The sequence below is a fragment of the Chanos chanos genome, chromosome 4 (assembly GCF_902362185.1).
Source record: "Chanos chanos chromosome 4, fChaCha1.1, whole genome shotgun sequence".
Taxonomy (NCBI): domain Eukaryota; kingdom Metazoa; phylum Chordata; class Actinopteri; order Gonorynchiformes; family Chanidae; genus Chanos; species Chanos chanos.
Window position 1 is genome coordinate 6,072,003 of NC_044498.1, and position 22,111 is coordinate 6,094,113.

Sequence of the window (22,111 nt, forward strand, 5' to 3'; positions counted from 1 at the left end):
TAGTGGAAGGAGACTGTTTGCATGGAAACCAAAATCATCTCTAGGGTCTTATTCCTTTTTTTTTTTCTATGGAACATTTTGTTCAAATATGAACTCAGTTGCAGAGCGACTGTGTATGTGTACGTTGTAGTCATATGAGTGTTGGGGGAAAAAAGAAAAAGAAAAAAGAAAAAAACCTGACTGTGTGTGGTTCAGACCTCTTTTTTTTTTTTTTTTTTATTTCCCCTCTGACGCCCTATCACTCGGCAAGCTCATTAAAGCTTCAGTGAAACGTTTGTGTGGTGGATTTGCTCTGATTAATATGCAAATGAATTTCATCTCACCTACAGTTAGAACCCAAAAAAGTTGTTGAAGTGGACGGGATTTTTAAAAAGCAAAAAAAAAAAAAAAAATTCTGCCATATCGTTTTTGCTTTAGATTCTAGTGAGAGAATGTATGGCCTCCATGAATGAGATGAAGAGGTGTAGTATGTAGTTGTATATAAACAACAACAACTACATCTATAGTGATTACTTTTTGTCTGTATATTCTCTTATCTCATTATCATAGGACAGGATTATATGTAAGAAAACCGATGATAACATTGAACTGGGGGTAGTTTAGCATCTCGTGTCCTTGTCATTTCTGTCATTATCGTCTGACAGTCATGATCCTTGGCATGATGATCCTACTTTTTGGTTGTTTTTTTTTTTACCAGGTCCATATGCTGCTTGGTTTCTGCCGGCACTGAAACACATGAAGCGGGGTCTTCATAATGATCATGTTGGCACTTATCTAACCTCTAATCTAATCTAGAACAGAGCTGACAACCTTTCAGTGTTTGTACTTTAGGTTTTACGGATAGCGACGTCATTCAGAAACAGACCGAGCCCAAATAACGGACTTATTTGTTGGCAATAAAGACACAGAGCACAGAATAATGCTTAGGGGCATTTGGTTTATTTTATCTGAACATTTTATTATTATTTAGAAAAAAAAAACCATGGTAGGGCTACAGTAATGCTCTTGTGAATGTTAACACAGCTTGAAAAATGAGAACGGTTGCTAATATTTACCATAACTGGCATGAGTTCACATTAAAAAAAAAAGATTATCTCTGTCATTCTTAAGACACACTCAGAGCTGGTCATGTATATGTTGATACCAAATGATATATACCATATACCAAATGATAATTACTTGTTCTTTTTTTTAACCTTCAAGTATCTGTTCACTTGAGAGTGACACGCTGTCTTTAAACATGATTATTCTCATCGTTCACTGACCAGTTTTTCTGACAGACAAAGAAAACAATGGAAATGATCCAAAAGACAACTCTTACAGCATCATAAAATTACATCCTGACCGCTACACCACAGTGCCATACCAGATTTGGTCGATACAGTTAATGCGTATAAAAATAAAACTTTACTTTTTGAACAAAACGTTTTTTGTTTGTTTTGTTTAAATCTTTTTTTTTTTTGCTTTTACTTATTACTTATTTTAATCAAATATATTCACACGATTAAAGTCTGTCAGGGGAAGAGAAAACATACTGTGAGGTGTCTGTGTGTGTGTGTGTGTGTGTGTGTGTGTGTCGGACGGGGGTCAAAATCCTTATGCGCTCTGAACAGCAGGCTGAGGACTTGACGCTTCTACAAAGAACAGAGAGAAAGACAGAGAACAGTGGTGAATTCACTGTGTTGATGCGAGCAGGACTGAGTCAATCAAACCTCGCTCTATACCGCTGTTCTCCCATGCTATTAAGTTATAAATCCAATGCACTGATATCTTGCTGATATGAAATATATATTTCTCAGTTCATCATCTTCACAAGACTACTCAACTCCCATAACTGACTTGGGTGGTCTTTGCAGAGAATGCTCTAAGCCGAGTAATCAAAACAGGTAACTATAAATGTTGTAACATTAGATTTTCATTGTGATAACTATTACAGAGCACACACACACACACACACACACAGACTGGACTGAAACCCAAACCTGATTCAGGATCAGACCTTAGAATGAATAACTCCCTTTCTACAGATGTGCGTGTAGAGTTTTTGTGTGTTTTTGGGTTGTGACACTTCGCCATTAGAGGGCGATATAGCACGGACTGGAAGGTCAGGTGACTTTCTCAGGTTTTTAAAGGTCACAGGTGACGTGACACAGGCATGCATGGAAGGCTGGAACACAGAGTTCTTAGTGCAAACCTGGCACCTGGCAGGAATAATGCAATGCAATGCGATACAGGAATCAGCAACTTACACTGCACTGGGCGGGGCACGATAATCACAATGAAAATCACTACAAACGTGAACATTTCACAAACATTCCTGACACTTTAATGAACCAGAAGAGCTACTTAACTGTTAATACTGTCTTCAATGAATCAATGGACATGCCTGAAGAGTAATCTACAGGAAATATAATTAGTTAATATAACAAACACTACACCTCCCTCAGGGCAAACTATCAGGAGTCCAAAGCTTGTTTGGAGGGGGTTTGAATCAAGCATTTTCCATGTCATCCATCTCATCAACCCACTGGTCTAAAATTCCTTTCGGTAAAGATATCCTCTGGACATCACCATGTTAACATCGTTTTTTTTTTCCTAGGGAGATACTTTCGACAGACTCCGCTGTCATTTGGCTGAGGCGGTCGTGCATTTCCTTCAGGAGTGTCTAACGAACGAAAGGACAAAACAGATGCTTTTTTTTTTTCCATTGCCAAGAGAAAAATGTGTGACTGACCTGGTAGGAGTGGCATCGTTTTTATTCTGCTCTCCTCTAGTGTATGAAAGTGACCTGTTTTGACCTCCTCCAAGTCCTTTGTTTCCTGTGGGTTCGCGATCTCACAAGTCAGCACTTGGATTGGACCTTTGCTACCTTTTAGATGGATCTGGATACCGTCCTAGATTAGAAAAAAAAACAACAAAAAAAAACCAAATCATCCAGACATTATTTCAGGCAAGCAGAACACACCAGCGGCATGCTGCAGCCCTGGGCTGAACAGACATTAACTTTCACCGACTCAGATTTACTCACACTTTAATCAGCTGCAAAAGAACCAGTGTCACGATACCACTACCGCAATATATCTTACAACAGCCTGTGATTGGTTAAACTACTTCTCAATGACCAATCACAGCTGGACTTTCAGACTCACGTGTGTTAACATTTTTGACAAACTAACAGAGAGAGTATATCCAAAGATATCACTATGATGTTTCAGTATTATGTTTCAGTATTATGTTTCATCTGTCCAGCATACAGATAAAGATTCTTCAGGTCACTTCAAATGGACAGAATAGGAACCATTTGTCAGACTCCTCCTATCCCTATTGGATACAGATTTGGAATTCTAATTTGGCTGCCGTGCCAACCCTAAACAGTAGGGGTTTCCAACCCATTTCTCAAAGAGCTGTTGTGAATCTGTATGTTTTCACCACAACCTTTCAGTCTGGGCACAAAGCCTTCAGACACCTTCCCAAAAGTCAACTGATTCAACCTGACACCCAGGTAAGGGGCAGACATAGTCCACCAGGTTTAGGGCAGACATGGCAAAGCAGGGCTTTGTCTGGACACACTCTGTTATAGCCAGTAGGCCATTTGTAGGAGGATGGGGGGGGGGGGGGGGGGGATGCCATCCCCCAATATACTCTATAGAGCAGCGTCAGTGACCATTGGGCCATCCCCCCTATTGGCCATTGGGCTGCCCCCCCCGTTAAAAAAAATAACAAACCACCTGCTGGCTATAGCAGAGACTCAAGGAGCATCTTTATCGGTCTGTACCTCCTAGCTCACAGTGGCATGATGTTACTCACCTCTGTAGGAGCAGGGACCTCCAGTTTGGTCCCCTCAGGAGCTTTAATGGCAATGACAGTCTGTTCCTGGAAGGCGTCGATCCGACGGATGTCTTCATGGGTGACGTAGGCTACGGTGCAACGGCAGTCAAGGCTAACGCAACAGAAGGTAAAACACTGGAGACCCTCAAACTGAGTTTGTTATTTACGTCTTGACTAAAGCATTTTTGTATTTCATTCCGGTAAAGAGTGTCTCCTAGACAAATAAATGTCAACTCTGTTCGCATGCTAGTTCAGATTTCTGGCCAAGAGAGCAAGTAAACCACAAGGCCAATTCAAGTGACTTCAGCTAAAACCACTCATTCAAACACTGGACAGTGTACATTCCCCACCATTCTACTGTAATGACTGCGTCATGAGTGTCACCAGTGCACTGACAGGTTGATCTACAGAGATTCACGTAAACTGGGGCAGGTGAAACACAGAGAGACAGAGAGAGGGTTTGGGGCTAAAACAGGATATTCAGCGTTGTCTTTGAGGTCGACCAAGGCAAACAACTGATGGGCACAGTCTTTAATGAGTCCATCCAGAGCTTGTTCCATCACCCTCAGGTTCAGCAACTCCTCCTTCAGTTTGGTCTGCTGACGACTCCCTATGCGGCTGGCAGGGACTGAGCCGCTGAGAAGAGAACGAGACGGCACGTCAGGGAATGACGGTCGACGAACCGCGGACAAACGGTGACCCCGAAAAGCCGTGGAGATGTGCTGAGGTTTAGAGCACTCTCTGTACTTACATCCATTTAATCTTGCTGGCTGATTCTTTTTTGATGAGCTGAATGCCATCCAACACGTTGGTGATGTCATAGACCCGCCTCTTTCGTGTGCCCAGCCTTAGACAGGCCTCGTTGAGGTCCAAGATCCCGTTGGGCGCTGAGCTGAGCAGGTCCATGAAGTGTCTGGTTAGCCTCCCGAGCGACACGTCACATCGAACGAAACCTCCAGGGGGGGGGGGGGGGGGAAATCTCATACGTTTAAAATCAGTTTTTAACAGTGGTTTTTGAGTATGGTGAGTGGATTTTTCTGTCACACTGGTCTTTTCTATCACAGTACTACAAGACTGAAGAATTCTGTGATTTGGTTTCATTTATGAACTTTTCACTAAGCACAGAAATGTCACTTTTTCTGCAAAAGCTAATATGTTTGGAATATCTCTCTGATGTGAAGATATGCACACGTCTGCTCAACCCAGAGTTCACATGGGCTGTAGACCTTTTTTGAGGCATAGCACCATAATAAAAATAATAATAATAATAGAACGATCTCTTTAGACATCACTGTACTTCCATGCCCTATTGCATTATCGACAAATCAAACCTCTTACCTTTTTTAGAACCTGGCTCTTTTCCCACGCCTGCCCTTTCCCTGTCAAGGCTGTGTTGGCAAAAAAGGGGAAAAAGAAATAAGTAATTAATTTGCCTGCCCATCAAACAAACAGTTTGTTTGCCATGAACTTGTCGAGCGGTCTGAATGAACTACATCTGCGACACATTACGTCGAAACGAAGACAAAGAATTTTGGCGCTTTTGACAGAGCGTCCAAGTCTATATATTCCAGGAGCGGGACAAGCCTTTTGGGTTGTGTAGTAACAGACAAGTTGTGCTACTTACACTTCGGCGTTCCCCGAACTCTGGGGCACATTTTCCGCGCCGTACTGACCCTCAGATTCTAAATAACAGTCTTCGTCGTCATCGTCATCTTCATCATCATCATCAGCTACTTCAGCCTAAAAGAACAGAAATCGGGACTATTTAAACTTTAATGAATAAACTGAATGTGGAACAAAAATGACATGAATGACATGTGACTTGTGTAGATTAACGCTCTGTTTTGCAGTAATTAGTTGAAGTATATGGTTAAACTAAGAAACAAATGTTTTGTGGCTGTAGTTAGGCTAAATCTAGTTATCACCATGTAAACCACTTATTAACTATTCAAGTTGTCCTTACCACCACCTCGGCGGTATCCGGACACTCTCCAGGTTCATCCGAGTTCCACAGCGGCCCATCTAAGTACGGTGGCATGATCGGGATCGCATCCTCGCTAATTCCTTGCGGCGTGATGTGATCAGCCAAAAAGTGGTCCTCACATATTACATGCCGCTCATTCGGATCTCTGTCCGTCTCCCGTAGAGCGGCTAACCACACTTTCACTCGGGCCGGATCATTAGGAAAACTGTAGAAGCGCTTGCAGGGTTGATTTGGATATTCTGGTCTTGGCCTGCTGAGGTTCGGACAACCCCGGACCACGCACTTCACCATCATAGAAGAGGCATTGAGAATCAGTTATGTTAAAGTCCACGTTTGTTTACTTTCCTTTCGCGCACATACACACTCGCGCACAGGAAGAAACGCAAATACGGTCTTTTTCTGTTTCAGCAAATAGTTATTCAAGGGACATTACCGCCACCTAGCGCTTTGGAGATTAACCTCATTCACACAGCGGCCTATCTATCTATCTATCTATCTATCTATCTATCTATCTATCTATCTATCTATCTAAACAACAACAACCATATAATTATTATTAATAGTAGCATTAACAACAACAACAACAACAATAATAATAATGATAATAATAATAATAATAACGATCACTTAAGTATCTAGATAGATGCATAAAGTAATTGGGATACTGCTGTGCGAAATACAAAACGGCGTCATTTTCCGTCCAGGATATAAACCAGAAAACACATTCTCAGTTCACTGACCAGAAGTGAATTCCTCTGGACTTAACTATCATCATTCATTTCATTTGATCTTACGGGATTTGCCTGCTTTTTGAGAGGATAGCACAATGGAGTTTCAGTAGAATCAAAACACAGTCAACAACAGCTCACCGTCGAATCATGTGGAAACATCTTTCGTTGAAAGTATAGGCCAAACACACTCAGTCCCCGTAGTCATTGCTGTGATGTTGACGTAAGGTGATGATTGTTTGTGTATTGTAGGGAGGTCTGTGCGTCGCTCGGCGGTGCTGTATCGCTTCTGACGGCCAGTAGTGGCCAGCAGCTAACAGCAGCAGCCACGGCGCTGGATGTGGAGACGATTTTGGGGTCAAAGTGGGATCTCTACCAACACAGAGGAGGACAGAGGCTCTACTTCTCACGGAACCATGGCCACTGAAACAATATCTGCCTGCACTGGATCTAATTTATTACAGCCGATAAGCGAGATCATCAACCTTCCGTTAGATCAGGTACATTCTGGATCTGTTTGAAAATATGAATTTATAAGCATTCCGTTGCAGGGGTAAAGCGCGATTCATTTGCGACCTCTGTTATTGTTTAGTATCCCAGCAAGATTGGCTTTGTGCAGATGTGTGTGTGTGTAAAAATGAAAATTAACGTTGTCTTTCTCCGGGCTTTTTTTGTCCGGATTGTTGGCGCCGATGCCCGTGGTTTACGTCGGTCGAATTTTGGTACACATTTGATTCAAACCATCCCGTTACAAAGGAAGGGACACCAAAAAGATTCATTTTCAGACGTCCACTTTGTATTATGGAACGGATATTTAGACATGGACGTATGTTTTGTAAGCTGGTTTTGTGGATATTTCATGGTAGCCCACAATCGCACACCGTCGTGTTTCCTCTACTAAAATAAAGCCTTTGACATTGGAGTGTTTTATCAAAGGAAAAAATAGGATATTTTGCGTCTGTCATGAAAAACCAGGATTTGACTGTTTAAATATCATCAGACGTTTGAAGTGCTTGAACTATCATGACTCTAGATTGGTTAAAATTGTTAGAACTTTAATTGCGTTTGTACTCTTACAAAAGTTCCATTCTATCAGTTGCTCAGCCCGACGGACTCTTGGGCGTGTGACTACCTGGCACTATTTGTATCTGACTGGGCTGAAGTGAGAGGTCTACAAGGATAATTGCGACGAACGCGTTATTCTTCCTGTCTGAGGACATAATTCACGAACGAACTTACATCACACGTCACCTAAAAATGTTGCTTCCGTGTAATGACCTGATCAGATTGACACTGTGTGGAAGAAAATACTACAAAGTAGTGCATCAAAAACTTATCCAGGCGTCATGTATTATTCCATCGTGTCCAGGAACACACGCGACGATTTGCATGTACTAGAGTGACAGTGTGATGTCATAGACCGTGAGTGTCCAACACATACTATTCCTTAGGCTGCTCCTTTCCCTATGACATTCCTATGACGCTGCCTGGAGCTGCCTGGGTGGTTTGGCGAGTTTCCTTCTTTCTGCTCATGCATTAAGGTCCTACACCAACCCCACCACAGACCAGCAGCCTTGAGTTATAAGAGCCACAAGAACAAGTTGAAGGGTGAGGGTGCTTCTCTAAGTAAGGTCACTTAACATGTGTCTGTGATTGAAAACCTGCCCGTTATTGGGACCGGCAAGCATCATTACCTGCTCTCATCTCTTGATTGCCTGGTTAACATAAATGTCTGAAAATTGAAAGAGATATTGTCCATAACGACCCCTCCATGTTAAAAGCTCTCATATAGAATCATAGCGTTCTCATTAAATGCATGCATTTATGGCTATAATGATCATAGCACTTTTCACAGTTCTGTAACAGTCATATAGAGCCTGATGTGACTGTATATTATATTGTGTGTTATGATTCTCAGATTTATTGTTGAGACTTCTGGCTTGCCTCCAGTACATTGATGTGGATGTGATGATTGTCTTTGAATGACTTTGTTGCCTGTAGGTGGTTGTTAGTTGAGAAATGTGATATCTGATTTTAAAAAAAAATGAGTGTTGCTTTGCATTAGATTTCATACCACTTAGACAGTTCAACAGATATGCTCTTAACAGACCCTACAGTATTAGCGTGTGAGTCATTGCATCTGAAAACCAACCAAAAATGGTCAGTATGTCTCTGAATTGTTTGGTGTTTTTTCTCACCTTAATGCTAGGTTGAATCATGTCTCTCTTGTCAAATCTTTGGTTTATCAGAATAACCCAGTTCTGTCTCTCAGCGTTTTGAATATGTCATAGTCTTCAACGTTCAATGGTTCTAACTCTGAGCTCCATATTTTTCAGCCTTTGCCTGAATACGCCTTTTCTTTAAAACTGGATTTAAAAAGGCACTGCTGTCTGAAACACGTCACGAGTTCTTCTCGAGCGTTAGCACCACAGTGACTTTGGGAAGCCACCTTACATTTTTTTTGTCTTTCTGTGCGGACGCCGCAGTAAAAACTGCAAAATTCCCCCAAAAAATACTGAGGTCAAAGTCCGTATGTGAGCTGCTCAAAAGAGCAGGTAACTTGAGCAGAGTACAGATACGAAAGTGTAAAAACACACTTCAGTGCTGTCAGGATGTTTAATTGTTGTCTTGTGATCTCGTCGTTCTCTCAGTGTGCTTTGGAGATAACGTGCATGCAGGTAGACATGCAGATGTTAATGGACCGCTGTTTGAGTTTTCACAGCCGCTTGTTTACGTAGATGGTAAAACATGATTTAACCGCACCTGCCTGATGTTCCCTAAGGTGACAGTGTCTATACCAACTTCCCAGTCTTGCTGAAAAACATTGACTCTGGACAAGTAGGGACGTCTGTGATCCTTGAGTCTTGCTGCTGTAATTTCAGTCCGGTTTGTGTGTAGATATGTAGCCAAGATATGAAACATATACTTATAACGACGTGAGGTAATGCTTTTTTTTTTTTTTTTTTATGGACACAAAGTCGCTATTCGGGATAGCGTGTCTCTGTCATGGTGACTAGGTTGTGGGGTTTTTTTTCCGTTTTTTTTGTTTGTTTTGTTTTTTGCCGTCAGGTATTTGCATGGAAAATTCCATCTCGGGGTGTGAGGAAGGTGCAAGCCTGAAGATCAGTGCAGACCAAACATTCTGTCTTTGACCATGCTGTGTAACGGCCTTTTATAGCTACCAAAGAGAAGAAAAGTATTTGGCTTTGCTGAGGTACTCTTTCTGTTATATTCAAGTCCACAGTTGAAATTTGGTTCTTTAGCCACAAACTTATATCTGTCTCACTTGGAGGAAAAAAAAAAAAAAGGCTGAATGTTTGTGGTCTTTTGACTCTTCCCCTTTAATGGAGCTCCATTGTCACATCAGCTGATTTAGTTCTGTGAATTAGTCTGGGTTGAGACAGGTAGCTGTTCTCAGCCCATTAATCTAATCTGGCCTGGCCTGGGCAGACGCATTGAGTGTTTCTATACGTTACCTAAGGCCTGAGGGCTTTTCTGCCCGTTGTCTATACAGACACCTTCTCTTTACTTACAGCTCAAATTTATCCTCTCCTTTTTGCTTAGGGGAAACGGAGTGGGTTGTAAAACGCTCTGGCTGCTCATTCAAGCACTAGTGTTGATGGCTCAATGTTGGTGACTGATTCTTTTGTCTGAAAAGCTGAGCGCCCAAATTTGTTTGTTTGTCTTTTTAGACTTTTAGTTTGTCAATGCCGAGGTCTTAAGCTCATTGCGAATTCATAATTCATAAACTTTGTCTGTTCGCTAAACTGAACTCTCTCGGGTTCATTTAAGGCGCCCCATCCCCCCCCCCCCCCCCCCAAACTTAACAGTCAGGATCAGAGTAAGGAAGGGGGAAGTATGTCACATTTAATAGTCTTTCACTGGAAGTCACGTATCTGAGGTCTGGAGGTTATTGTTATGTTCTTTTTGAATGAGTGTGAGATTCCATTTGGCCTGACACACTCAAAGGCCATTTGGAGTTTGTGTTTGTGTGCAGCAAGTCACTTGGCAGTTACTGTGCTGGCTTGAGTCCAGTTGGTCTTTTTTGTTTTGACGACCGATTCGCCGTTGAAAATGAATTCGGAAACGGAGAGATGTAACGTGATGCATCACGATGGCGCCGTTTTCTGACTTTTACATAATGGAGATGTTTCTAAATTTGAAGGCCTGATGCAGTTGTAGTGAAGGCTGATCTGGCCGCGAGTGTTCTCTCTCCATACTCTGTCCTGTTTCATTAAGACAAATGAATCTGGTATTGTGTCGGGAGAGTTTCTGAAGAAGTTAGCCGATTTTCATCTTCCCCTTTCTCTTTTTTTTTTTTCCTCTTCTCCTTTGTGCTGACAATGCGAAGCATAGCTCTCTGTGGAGGGACACATTCAAGGCTGCTCTTCTAGCAGATGGGACTGTGTGTGTGTGTGTGTGTGTGTGTGTGTGTTCTCCTGCGGGCCCTGTGTGAACCACAAGCCTGCTGCTGGAGTGAGGCGGGAGGGGGGGGAGTAGACTTATGCCACTGATGTCAGTTCAGTGGTAATGTTTTGCTCATATTGGATAATAATAGGAATTTGCCTCCTTAAAACTGATCTCCGATCTGCACTTGAGGGTTTTATGGTGATTTAATGGTATGAGGGGAACTCCTGAAACTCCTGTCTTGGAACATATGTGTTGATTATACTAGGGGAAAAACGTCTCCCTTCGGGAGTGCTTTAGCGTGGTGATTGGGGACACAGGTGTGTCGTGGGTGATTTGCTTTTCCCTTTTGAAGAAAATTGATTTACATTTGAGGCAGGTGCATTCTTATTCCTCGTTACAGCGAAGTGTAATTTGATTATTTCTGCAAACACAGATTGGAACCATCTTTTGCAGTCTACCGTTCTGGCTATCAATTAGTTGTTTTTTGGTTTGAAAGCCCTCGCTTTGAGATGAAATTTGGGGGGGGGGGTTTTGTACTCGGAAATAATATAGAACAGAAGCAGCTTCTTTACTGGGCTAAGTCTTTCACCAGAAGACACAAATTAATTTACAAAGGCTCGTGGGAGTAAGATTCCCTGTGAAGAGGAAAGAGCTTCGGAATCAGCCATCGACCCTGTTACTCAGCACTTTCACACACTCACACTCACACACTCACACTCACACACACACACACACACACTCACGCACGCACGCACGCACAGACACACAGACACAGACCCAGACACATGCGCGCACGTGCACACACACACACACACACACAAGTTTAATGGTATCCTCAAATTTAAACGATTTACTCTTTTTTTTTTTTTTTTTTTTTTTATTTTGAGCATCTTACATTATCTGGTTTGAAATAGTGAGTTACTGTGTTGATTATCTTCTGGGTTTCCTCTCCAGTCCGGTAAAGTAGAGAGCTTACTGATCATCTGTCTCCACTATGTTGATTATCCAACTCTAGCCCACAGGTTTACACCCGTAGCTTTCATGTTTTATTGAACTGCTTATACCTCAGATCCCAGTATTTAAATGTTTAAATGCACACAGGGCCGTGACTAGAGGTCGACAGAGCTTTGCCTAAAAATCCAGACCCTGACGGTTCATTTTGGACTTCGGTGTATTAGTACCTAAGGTCACAAGTGCGTTAGGCTGTGATCGATGGTGCCCAGTGTTGAGACCTGTGATTTGGTTTTGCAGCTTGCATTTCCAAACCTCGAAACCAAGGATGTTTTTAAACAGGAGATTGACTTGACTTTGCACCAATAGGTTACTTGTTTTTTTTTTTTTTGTTTTGTTTTGTTTTAAACCTCCATCTATATACTTACTTTCAGGTTAAAACTGGATGACAGAGAAATGGAATATCAGCAGATTTTGCATATAAAGGTTGGCTGACAGCTTTGTAAGAATAGTTCTCTGTTGCCAAGGTGAATAAAACTTTTTTTGTGAGTTTAAATGTTTTCCATTCAATTCATTCAATTGGCAAAGATGTTTTGGCCATTTTTTTTTTAATTATTATTTTGGAAATACCAAACCGTACTCCTGGTTGTTTAAAGTTGGCACTGACTCTCTAACAACAAGAAAAAACAAACAAGCAAGCAAACAAAACAAAACAACCACAAAAAAAAAAAAAAAAAATGAAATTGGTGCTGGGACGTATCTTTTTCCGTGTTTCACTAGCTCTGCATTGCGAACACAGATGGATAACTTGAGCATTTTAAATCTGAAATACCATGACACACACGTTCAGTGTGGCTTGGTACATGTTATAAGCTGCGTTGAATATGTACTGCGATTCACAGGCACGGGCTCCGGTTCATTTCGCCATTACATTAGAGCTGGTCTGTTGCTGCTGCTCCATTATCGTTGGAATTTCTCTCTTGAGTGTCTCTTAGATGAGAGAGAGGGAGAGTACACTGCATTGGAGAGTGGGGCTTATCACGCTCTCTCTCTCTCTCTCTCTCTCTCGATAAATAAATAATTGCACGTCTAATGTATTGCTTTAAAGAGAGCACTTCAGTATCTGAGAGAGATTTAATCATCTGGCCATTTCACTGTTCATGTCAATGGCGTGTTAAGGCCGGCTGTCTCATTTGGTTTAGGGGATTTAGGGGTTAAGCACAGCGGTCATATACGCTACACTACAGCTTGACTAGCTAACTGTTCGCCTAGCATCCTTCCCCATTGCGTTGCTACACATTAACGGACATTCAAAGTGGAGAGAATGCCACTGCAGGGTTTTGGACACAGTTTTGCAGTTCTAGTCCAGTTGTTGTTAAAACAGCTTTGTTGCTATAGGTAATTCGGATGGGGTTTTTTTTTTTCAAGAGTATAGTGTAACTATGGTGACTTGTTTGAAGTTGACACGGCAGGATAATAATGTGGGCTGACACAGTGGAGGCAGTTTTAGCTCTGTACAGTTTATATGGTCTAAAATTAGTCTAAAATTCTTGGACAGGTGTCCTCTGATAATCAGACAGAGAGAAAGAGAGAAAGAAAGAGAGAGAGAGAGTAATGTGAGAACCACCAAATAATAATGAAATGATTGGTAATGTACAGAGTCTGTGTTGGGCAAATGTATACCAAACCGTGTCCTGCGGTGTTGGGTTATTAACTGAAGGCAGGAAAAAAATCCTATATTCTATTAGCTGGTGGCCTTGGTGTTGTCACTGCAGTGTTTTTTTTTTTTTGGTTTCTGTTGGTGAGCTATTGATTCGAGGTGCTTCTACCTCTGAAGAGCCTCTATTGATTTTCTTTTCAGTTGATGACTCACAGAAAGCAATAAGAAAATATATAAGTAATGTGTTGTTTGTTGAGGTGTATGTATTGGAGAATTAACTCGTCTTCCGACTATGTTCATGTCACTTAAATAAAAAATGTAGTTTTCTACTATTTTTTTTTTCTTTTTACAGTGTGTGCTCACTTTTGGCAAAGAGAATACATTTTATGCACTTCAGCCTAAATGTCAGGTAAGATTTTCAGGGGTAATTTGTTTGTGTGTGCAAAATACACAGGGTAAAATGGATACCCTCTAACTCCTGGGTTTCTCTCCTTGTGAGACACGCTGAAAACAAAATGATCAGTCACTGTTGTGAGAGGCTGATCCGTCAGCCTGAAGTGAAGCCTGCCATCTACTGAAGACTGATGATGACATGTGTTGACTCTCTTTCTGCACCTCAGGTCTCCTCTTTATTTTAGGAGGCCCGTCTCCTAGCAACAAGCTCCTCAAGGATTCCCTCCATTAGCTACTACTGACTGTCAATGAGCTTTAACCTATCAGAGACTGAATTGTGTGTCTGGCTTCCTTTGCTTCCATTGTGTACCTTTATATTATATAATTATGTAATATATTTACAGAGCCTTGTATTTGTCTCTTAAATTGTCCCACTTTTTACTACTAGTGGGAAAACAAGTGGTTCTTTTTTCCTTAACAAGAGAAAGCACAAGCAGTCTTAGCATTTTGTCTGCAAATAGCAATTATTTTCTCATTATCTGTCTGTCTAGAGTTCATGTCTTTCATAAAGACATCCAGCACATTTCATCACCACCAAAGAAGAGGCTTCCTTAAGCTACTCAGCCAATCACGAGAATGACCCGTTCCTTTTCTGAATCTGGAGGTTGCCACGGTGACACAGACATGCCCAGAATGAGTCCCTCCATCCTCGTTTTCGCCCCGGGGGCAGGGACGACAAACCCAAATCTGCTCAGGTTCCTGTGCTGAGACATCAGAGCACCTGCTCTGTAAAAACGAGACACAAATGAGACGTAGATGAGACGTCGGACGGTAATGGGACGCATCAGGAGTCATGAATTAAAGAAGACGGTTGACGGGATGCTGGGCAGGATAACGTTCTCTTTTTTCGGGTGGAACGTGCCGTAGACGTGGAGTGGACAGGGAACACTGCTCAGTGCTGAGACGTCGTGAGAAATTAATGAGATCTTGACGAGTTTAAAGCAGTTCAACAGCTCTGCTCATTCTTGTGTGGAGGCTATCTGAATGTCAACTTGTCGTGTATACGCAGATGTAGCAAATCATTATGATCTATCCTCCAGCATATAGATTTTATCCTTAAAAAGTGGTGTGAAAGACCCTGTCAAAAACAGCAACTTTACCTGTTGCAAGAGTGATTAAAGTATTAAAAAACAGTGTGGTAGAATGGTTGACGCAAGTGGTTGTTTCTGTGGGATTTGCAGCTCATTTTTCAAACTCAAAATTTTCAGACTCCTTTGTCATGAGAGTGGGTGTTATTGACAGTGTCGAGAATCAACAGTCACGCAGCAACGCACAAGAGTTTTCATTTTCACGTTACATGATCTGTCAAGCGTATAATCCCGGAATAGAGAAGCTGCTGAGACATTCCCAAGGGTAGTGTCATACAGACAGGCAAAACAGCTCACAGAGAGCATCCTGAGATCATGAAGGAGATACAATGGCCTCCGCAACAAGTCTACTCTGTATCGCAGGCAAAACGAAGAAAATGAAGGAAAATCTCACTGGTCATCGACCGAGCCAAACAATGCTCAGAAAAATAAAGACGTTTCTACATGAATACCTGTATGACTGAACATATCACCATTTGTGTTTGTTCACTTTGCCGACTGTTATCCAAAGTTACTTCAAAAAAATTCACTTTCATCACGGATTTTTGGAGCATTCAGGATCATGGCATGGATGTGTTTGTAGACCCATATAGGAGAAGAACCTTTCAGTGAGGTTCTTGAGATCTGGCTCGGATGTGTTTGTGGACCCATATAGGAGAAGAACCTTTCAGTGAGGTTCCTGAGGTCTGGCTCGGATGTGTTTGTGGACCCATATAGGAGAAGAACCTTTCAGTGAGGTACTTGAGGTCTGGCACAGATGTGTTTGTAGACCCATATAGGAGAAGAACCTTTCGGTGCGGTTCTTGAGATCTAGCTCGGGTATGTTTGTAGACCCGTATAGGAGAAGGACCTTTCAGTGAGGTTCCTGAGGTCTGGCTCGGATGTGTTTGTAGACCCATATAGGAGAAGAACCCTTCAGTGAGGTTCCTGAGGTCTGGCTCGGATGTGTTTGTGGACCCATATAGGAGAAGAACCTTTCAGTGAGGTTCCTGAGGTCTGGCTCGGATGTGTTTGTGGACCCATATGGGAGAAGAACCTTTCAGTGAGGTACTTGAGGTCTGGCACAGATGTGTTTGTAGACCCATATAGGAGAAGAACCTTTCGGTGCGGTTCTTGAGATCTAGCTCGGGTATGTTTGTAGACCCGTATAGGAGAAGGACCTTTCAGTGAGGTTCCTGAGGTCTGGCTCGGATGTTTTGAGGAAGAAGAAGTAGAAAAAAAAAGTGTGTTGCTTAACAGAGGCCTCGTGTTATTCACGCGCTTAACAAAAGAGCAGGACAATCACTGCCTTTGCTCTGAATTAAAGGGGGGGGGGCAGGGGGTAAAAAATCAGCTTACAGTTTTCTCGTTCTCCTTTGCCCTTCCTTCACGGTTTGTTCTTACTCCACTTTTTTCTTTTTTTTCAGTCTCCTTCCTTTGGTCCTTTGCTGCCAAGTTTTGTAAAGAAAAACGATCTTTTAACATGGTGTCCTTGGTGTATAGAATAGACACTGTATAGGTGGTACTGGTCTTTGTGTGTCACTAAATGGTGAGTTAATCGTATAATTCTCAGTTTAACCTTATAAACAGGGGCACAAAATCAGCGTATTAAAGTGCTCTAGGCCAGTGTTTAAAAAAAAAAACCCAAAAAAGCCATGATGAACTATCTCACAGTCTGTCGCTTTCTCTGAAAAAGATTGCAGTTGCTTTCATAATGTAAAACTGAAGCAAGTCATTCATGTGACGCAAACAACAAAAGCTAACATTCTCAATACACTTTCGGGATTATGGTTGGGATTAGCAGTGTGGATTTAATGACAGTTCTTGCTTTTAGTGAATGAGGCTCACTCACATTTTCCATTTTGAAATAGTTTGAGGGTATTTTTGTTGTTGTTGTTTTTTGTTTTTTTTCCTTTTCCCAAAGGATGTTTTTCGATTTACACCTGACCTCACCTGACTCTTTACCTGTGCCACAATTCTGGTGTTTAGAAAAATGATTTTGTTGATGGTAGATGATTTTTCTCTTAATAAACGCAGTTATCTTCACGTTATCTTCCGTTCGTGAGCTCTGCTCTGTCTCGTGCCGTATTTGGCTTTAACTAGGGCAAATGGGTCTCTCTGATGGGATGTCACTCAGCAGAGGCAAGACCGAGGCCACGTGTCAACTCCCAAAATACTACAGATACAGTTCAACATGCTGCGTTAAACATCAGTGTAAATGCATTACGGCCCTGTAACTTATGCCGTGCACTGGTCTGTACATGTATTTTCTAGCAGTCTTAGTGAACACTGTTTGTTGTTGTTGTTGTTGTTGTTGTTGTTGTTATTGCTGAATTGTCGAGTTTATTTTCAGCTTTTATTGGAATCCCATCACCCTCTTCTTCTCACAAAACTAGCTTTTAATTCTCATAAACAATCAGTATGATATCAATATAAAGCTAGTGCTAACATGTATTAGAAATAGTGATGTTGCCATGGAAATTAACTGTGTCCCTCTCCAAATAAGCAGATCTCTCACTTCTGGGCCTTAAAAATATCTTTGTGTGTGCGTGCGCGCGTGTGTGTGTCTTTGTCCTGCCTTTGTTTGTCTGTGGTGACATTGTTAATGGTTTTCCCCCAGAGCGACCTGGAGGAAAAGCTGTCTAAACAAAGAAAGGAGAGATAAAGCTTTGAAGTCTAGCTATGTCTGCTGACAGATCTCACTCCAGGAGTAACTGTTCACACTACAGGCGTAAGAGCCAGGCTGGTCTCATATGTAATGTTCCTGTTTGTGATTTTTCCATAAATTGTGTTGACTGTGCTTCTTTAGAGAGTTATTTCCTCAAGAAACCACTAAGTTTGTTTAAATGTAGAATACATAGATTAAGTACGAACAGAATTAAGACTGTATGAGTTAAGAACTCAGAGTTCCATGCAAAAATATTCTCTGTAAATATTTCTCTGAATGTGCATTGAGTGTGACGGGTCACTGTAACTTGTTTTTATTACTCTACGGTTTATGTGGCTGTTAATGAACTTTTTTGAACCTCTTTGTTCTTGAATAGTGAATGGTTTGCTGCATGAAAATGCCTTGGAGGTCAAGCACAACTTTAAGGTGACTGTATCTGTCAGTTTCTTGCCCCCCCCCCCCCCCTCTCTCTCTGGGGTGGACTGACGTGGCCTATGACTGGAGAACGGATGAGAGTCAGGGCTGAGAGATGCTTCTCACAGCAACTTTTAATGCTGCCAGCGTCGAGGTCAGGGGTCACTTCCATCTGCTTTTTGCTATTAATCTATTAATGAACTATTAACTATTTATTTGTGTGTGATTTTTTTTTTCTGTGAAGGTGTTAGCTAAATGAGTTTATTCATGATGATACTGTCCCTTTTTCTGTAGCTTAGTGAAGAGTGTTTATGTAGATGTAATGAGAGTCTTAGTATAGACTCAAACCTAACACGCACACACACATACACATGCGCACACACACATACACATGCGCACACACACATACACATGCGCACACACACATACACATGCGCACACACACATACACATGCACACATACACATGCGCACACACACATACACATGCACACATACACATGCGCACACACACATACACACACGCACATGCACGCACACACATACACACACGCACATGCACGCTCACACACACACACACACGCTCATGCACGCTCACACACACACACGCACATGCACGCTCACACTCACACACGCACATGCACGCTCACACTCACACACACGCGTGTGCGTGCACTCACAGGGGTCTTTGATGCAGTGCTCTGAGCTGCATCTCTTCCTCACTGCCTGTCTGAATATATGGGGGTCGTTTGAGGAGAGCTGTCCTTAGATCACTCCTGGATCCAAGTGTTGTTCATGACTCTGCTAAAGGAGCACACTGGTTCATGTATGTCACTCATGTTTGTTGTGAATACTTAATTAATGTTTTTGTCTTGTGCAACTGATGACGTGTTTTACAATGTCTGTTTTTCCAACATTTTTGCCATATTGTCCAGCCCAGTTGGCTTATCCTTGCCATTTGATAAGAGATTTGAATTTCAGCCTGTTTTGGTCTAGTCAAACACAGATTAAATAAAGAAAAATAAATATTGGATTAGGCCCTCAGCCATGATTACGTGTATAATACTGATGCCCCTTTGAAACATGGATGAAAGGTTAAGACTTTTCACTTACTGCTCTCATTTACTGGTCATTTTGATGAATCATTGGGTTTAAAAATTGACCTCTGCTCCTTCATCACTGGTGAAACTATAAAATTAAGATGGTGACTGGTTTGAGTGTTAGTGTTGCTTTAGGATTTAGTAGTTTCACTTTTGAAGATTAGCAGGCATTGCAAAACTAGGCCTTTAGCTGGTCTCACAGTTTGGCCATTCTGATTATTCAGTAGGGTTCTCTGTTCCAGGCCATGAGTTTGGGAGACAGTCGGGGGAAGAGTTGTTTTTTATAGAATATAAATTTGAATAGCCCAGACGTGATGTGATGGTTCACACTGACTGAAGGAATGGACTTGTCTCTTGGCCGCTCCTTTGGAAGCAGACAGGTTTGTTTGTTTGTTTGTTGTTTTCCCAGTGGACAGCTCTCGTTGCTGCACTTAAGGCTCCAGATATGCAGGATCATCTGGAGACGGAGAACATGTTGAGACGTGAAACTGCAGAACAATGTCCTACAGCTTCATGTTTTAGTGCGAAAGAGTTTTTGCCCCAAGCGTTACAAATACACAAATTATCAGCCTGTGAGAGTGAGTTTTGCCTGTAACAGATAACAGATAAAGGAGTTTAAGGTAAAGATTATAAAGAAAACTGCAAGAATATGGACCAAAAGTTGGTTGATTCATTTGATTATGTGTTAAGACACTTATTGATTTTTTTTGTGAATGTGTGTGATTTTCTGAAAGAGAGAGAGCGAGAGAGAGAGCTTTATATTATTTTGAAATGACATTGCAGTCTTTCCTCCTTTTCCCTGCCTTGCCCAATGGGGTCGTAGTAAAATCTAACCTATGAAGTGTCTCTTGGAACCTTCTAGTTGGACTTGTGTGTTCAGGGGAAGATGAAGAGATGTGCGCACTGTTGCTGTTTGTCTGAGTCATACAGAGATTGGGCCGAATCTCGGTCAGACGACTGTTCCCATTTCACTCTGTTTCTACTGATTAGAAGAGGAAACAAAGATGAACCAGATTGTGTTTCAGACTCCCTCATGGTCTTGACCGAGTACTTAGCTAGTGTCGTTAGCCAACTGGTAGGCTCAGCTCCATAAACACTACATGAACGTCAGTCTAGGGAAAGGCCAACCAAAGTCTATTTCAAGAAAAATGAATACTTATCTCAACTGTTTTCATCTGTTGGGGGTTCAAATAGAGGGAATATCCTTTTTCAGTATCAGTGCAAACAAACAAACAAACAAACAAACAAAACGCTAAGGAAACAAATATTTTTCTTTTTCATACGTAACACAGCCATCGTTACTCTCGCACCCTTTGCTAGTTTAGTTTGATTAGATTTTTTTCTGGACCTTGAAGATAGTCATCAACCGATTCCCAAGTTAGTGTGTGATATATGAGAAAAAGATTATGGTTGCAAGATTGTAATATCCTGATATCACACAATTCTTCGCTCACTGCTTGGATGAAATGATTATTCGTGGGGTAATATGAAATGGTAGTTTGATACCCTATGTTTGGAATTAAGGGAATTGTAGTTTATTTTGAAGTGAGCAGGTGTTCTGTGTGAACTCACCACACCACACACACACACACACACACAAACACTCTCTCTCTCTCTCTCTCACACACACACACTCACACACATACAGTACATAACTGCACACACACACAACTGTCAGGATCTTGTTCATCCCTCTTAAATCTTCTTTCTAGGAATTTGGGTAGTGGGAATACAGAACTCTCTAAACCCAGTTTCCTTTCTCTCTCTCTCTCCCTCTCCCTCTCTCTCGACTGGACTACCAGCCTTGGAGTAACAAGGCTACAGAACACACTGCCAAGAACACCCCATAATCCCCCGCCCCCCTCGGCCCAGCTTTGTGATGGCACAAGGGCTGTTTGACAGATGTATTGGATGTGGTAAAACAAGTGGCCGCTTTGTTGTGGCCTGCTTGCTAAGGATGGTGGCACATGGATAGAATACAGATGGAGCTAATGACTGCTCAGAATGCCCTGAATCTAACTGAGTGGTTTACTGGCTGTGATGGCGTCTGTTCTGTATATAACAAATGATGGGGGAAGAGACCCATCAGGAGCCTTAAAGAGACGGGGGCTCGGTATTAGATTAAGGCTCTGATGTTTTTCTTTTGATAAGTCTTTTTGACTGTTTTGTGTTCTTCTGTTTGATTAATGGCGAGCTTTGATTTCCTCTGATATGACGTATGAATACGATATATGAAAATACATAAATCCACCCATCGCTTTCATTGTGCTCATTTTGATGAAGAATATGAATATGAGATTGAGTCTTGTTTGTTTACTAACAACTAAGAGCATTAATGATTTTGATAAGCTGGCAGAGTTCATAAAACCAAACATTTGTAAGGTCCTGTTCAATCGCAAAATTTCATCAATGACACCATATTCATCCCCTTTTCTTTGGGGGGGGGGGGGGGGGGGGGGGTTGCTACATTAGCACACATTCCACTGGGCTCAATCCAGGCAACCGTTATTCTCAAACAGAAAAACCTCTTTCTTTCTGTCTGCCAGTCTCCATTCTGTAGGGCTCTGGCATGGTGCTGAAAAATGCCCACTTCATCCAGTTTGGAGTTGGTCTCACTTTGGCTCTTTTTTTCAAGGGTGTGTCAGCAGCATACATCTTAAGCACCAAGTTTTATCTGGGTCACAGGGCATTCTGGGTAGTAAGGGCTCTGCAAGAATCCGGCTGGGAGATTTCTCCTGCTATCCACCACGAGCAGAAGAGTAGAATCATTTCAGCTTCTCTCTCTCTCTATTTTCTTTCTTTCTTTCTTTCTTTGTTTTCTTTCTTCTCTTTGATCTGCGAGAGTGTCA

At 41.8% G+C, this 22,111-nt stretch overlaps 2 protein-coding genes across 2 annotated transcripts in view; one reads left to right on the top strand and one right to left on the bottom strand.

Moving 5' to 3' along the window:
• Positions 1–1,448: 1,448 nt before the first annotated feature.
• On the bottom strand, positions 1,449–6,136 carry e2f6 (E2F transcription factor 6). Its single transcript, XM_030770857.1, has 8 exons — positions 5,792–6,136; positions 5,453–5,568; positions 5,151–5,216; positions 4,580–4,807; positions 4,309–4,464; positions 3,808–3,922; positions 2,735–2,894; positions 1,449–1,634 (listed from the first exon to the last, which is right to left on the bottom strand). Exons 1-8 carry the CDS (start codon positions 6,104–6,106, stop codon positions 1,597–1,599), a joined length of 1,194 nt encoding a protein of 397 aa, XP_030626717.1. The 5' UTR covers positions 6,107–6,136; the 3' UTR covers positions 1,449–1,596.
• A 797-nt stretch (positions 6,137–6,933) lies between these two features.
• The window catches only part of mboat2b (membrane bound O-acyltransferase domain containing 2b), a 32,140-nt gene continuing 16,962 nt past the window's right edge, over positions 6,934–22,111 (top strand). Inside the window, exon 1 of the mRNA XM_030771348.1 lies at positions 6,934–7,040. Coding sequence (XP_030627208.1) covers positions 6,957–7,040 — 84 coding nt within the window. The 5' untranslated portion in view covers positions 6,934–6,956. The remainder of the gene's footprint in view (positions 7,041–22,111) is intronic.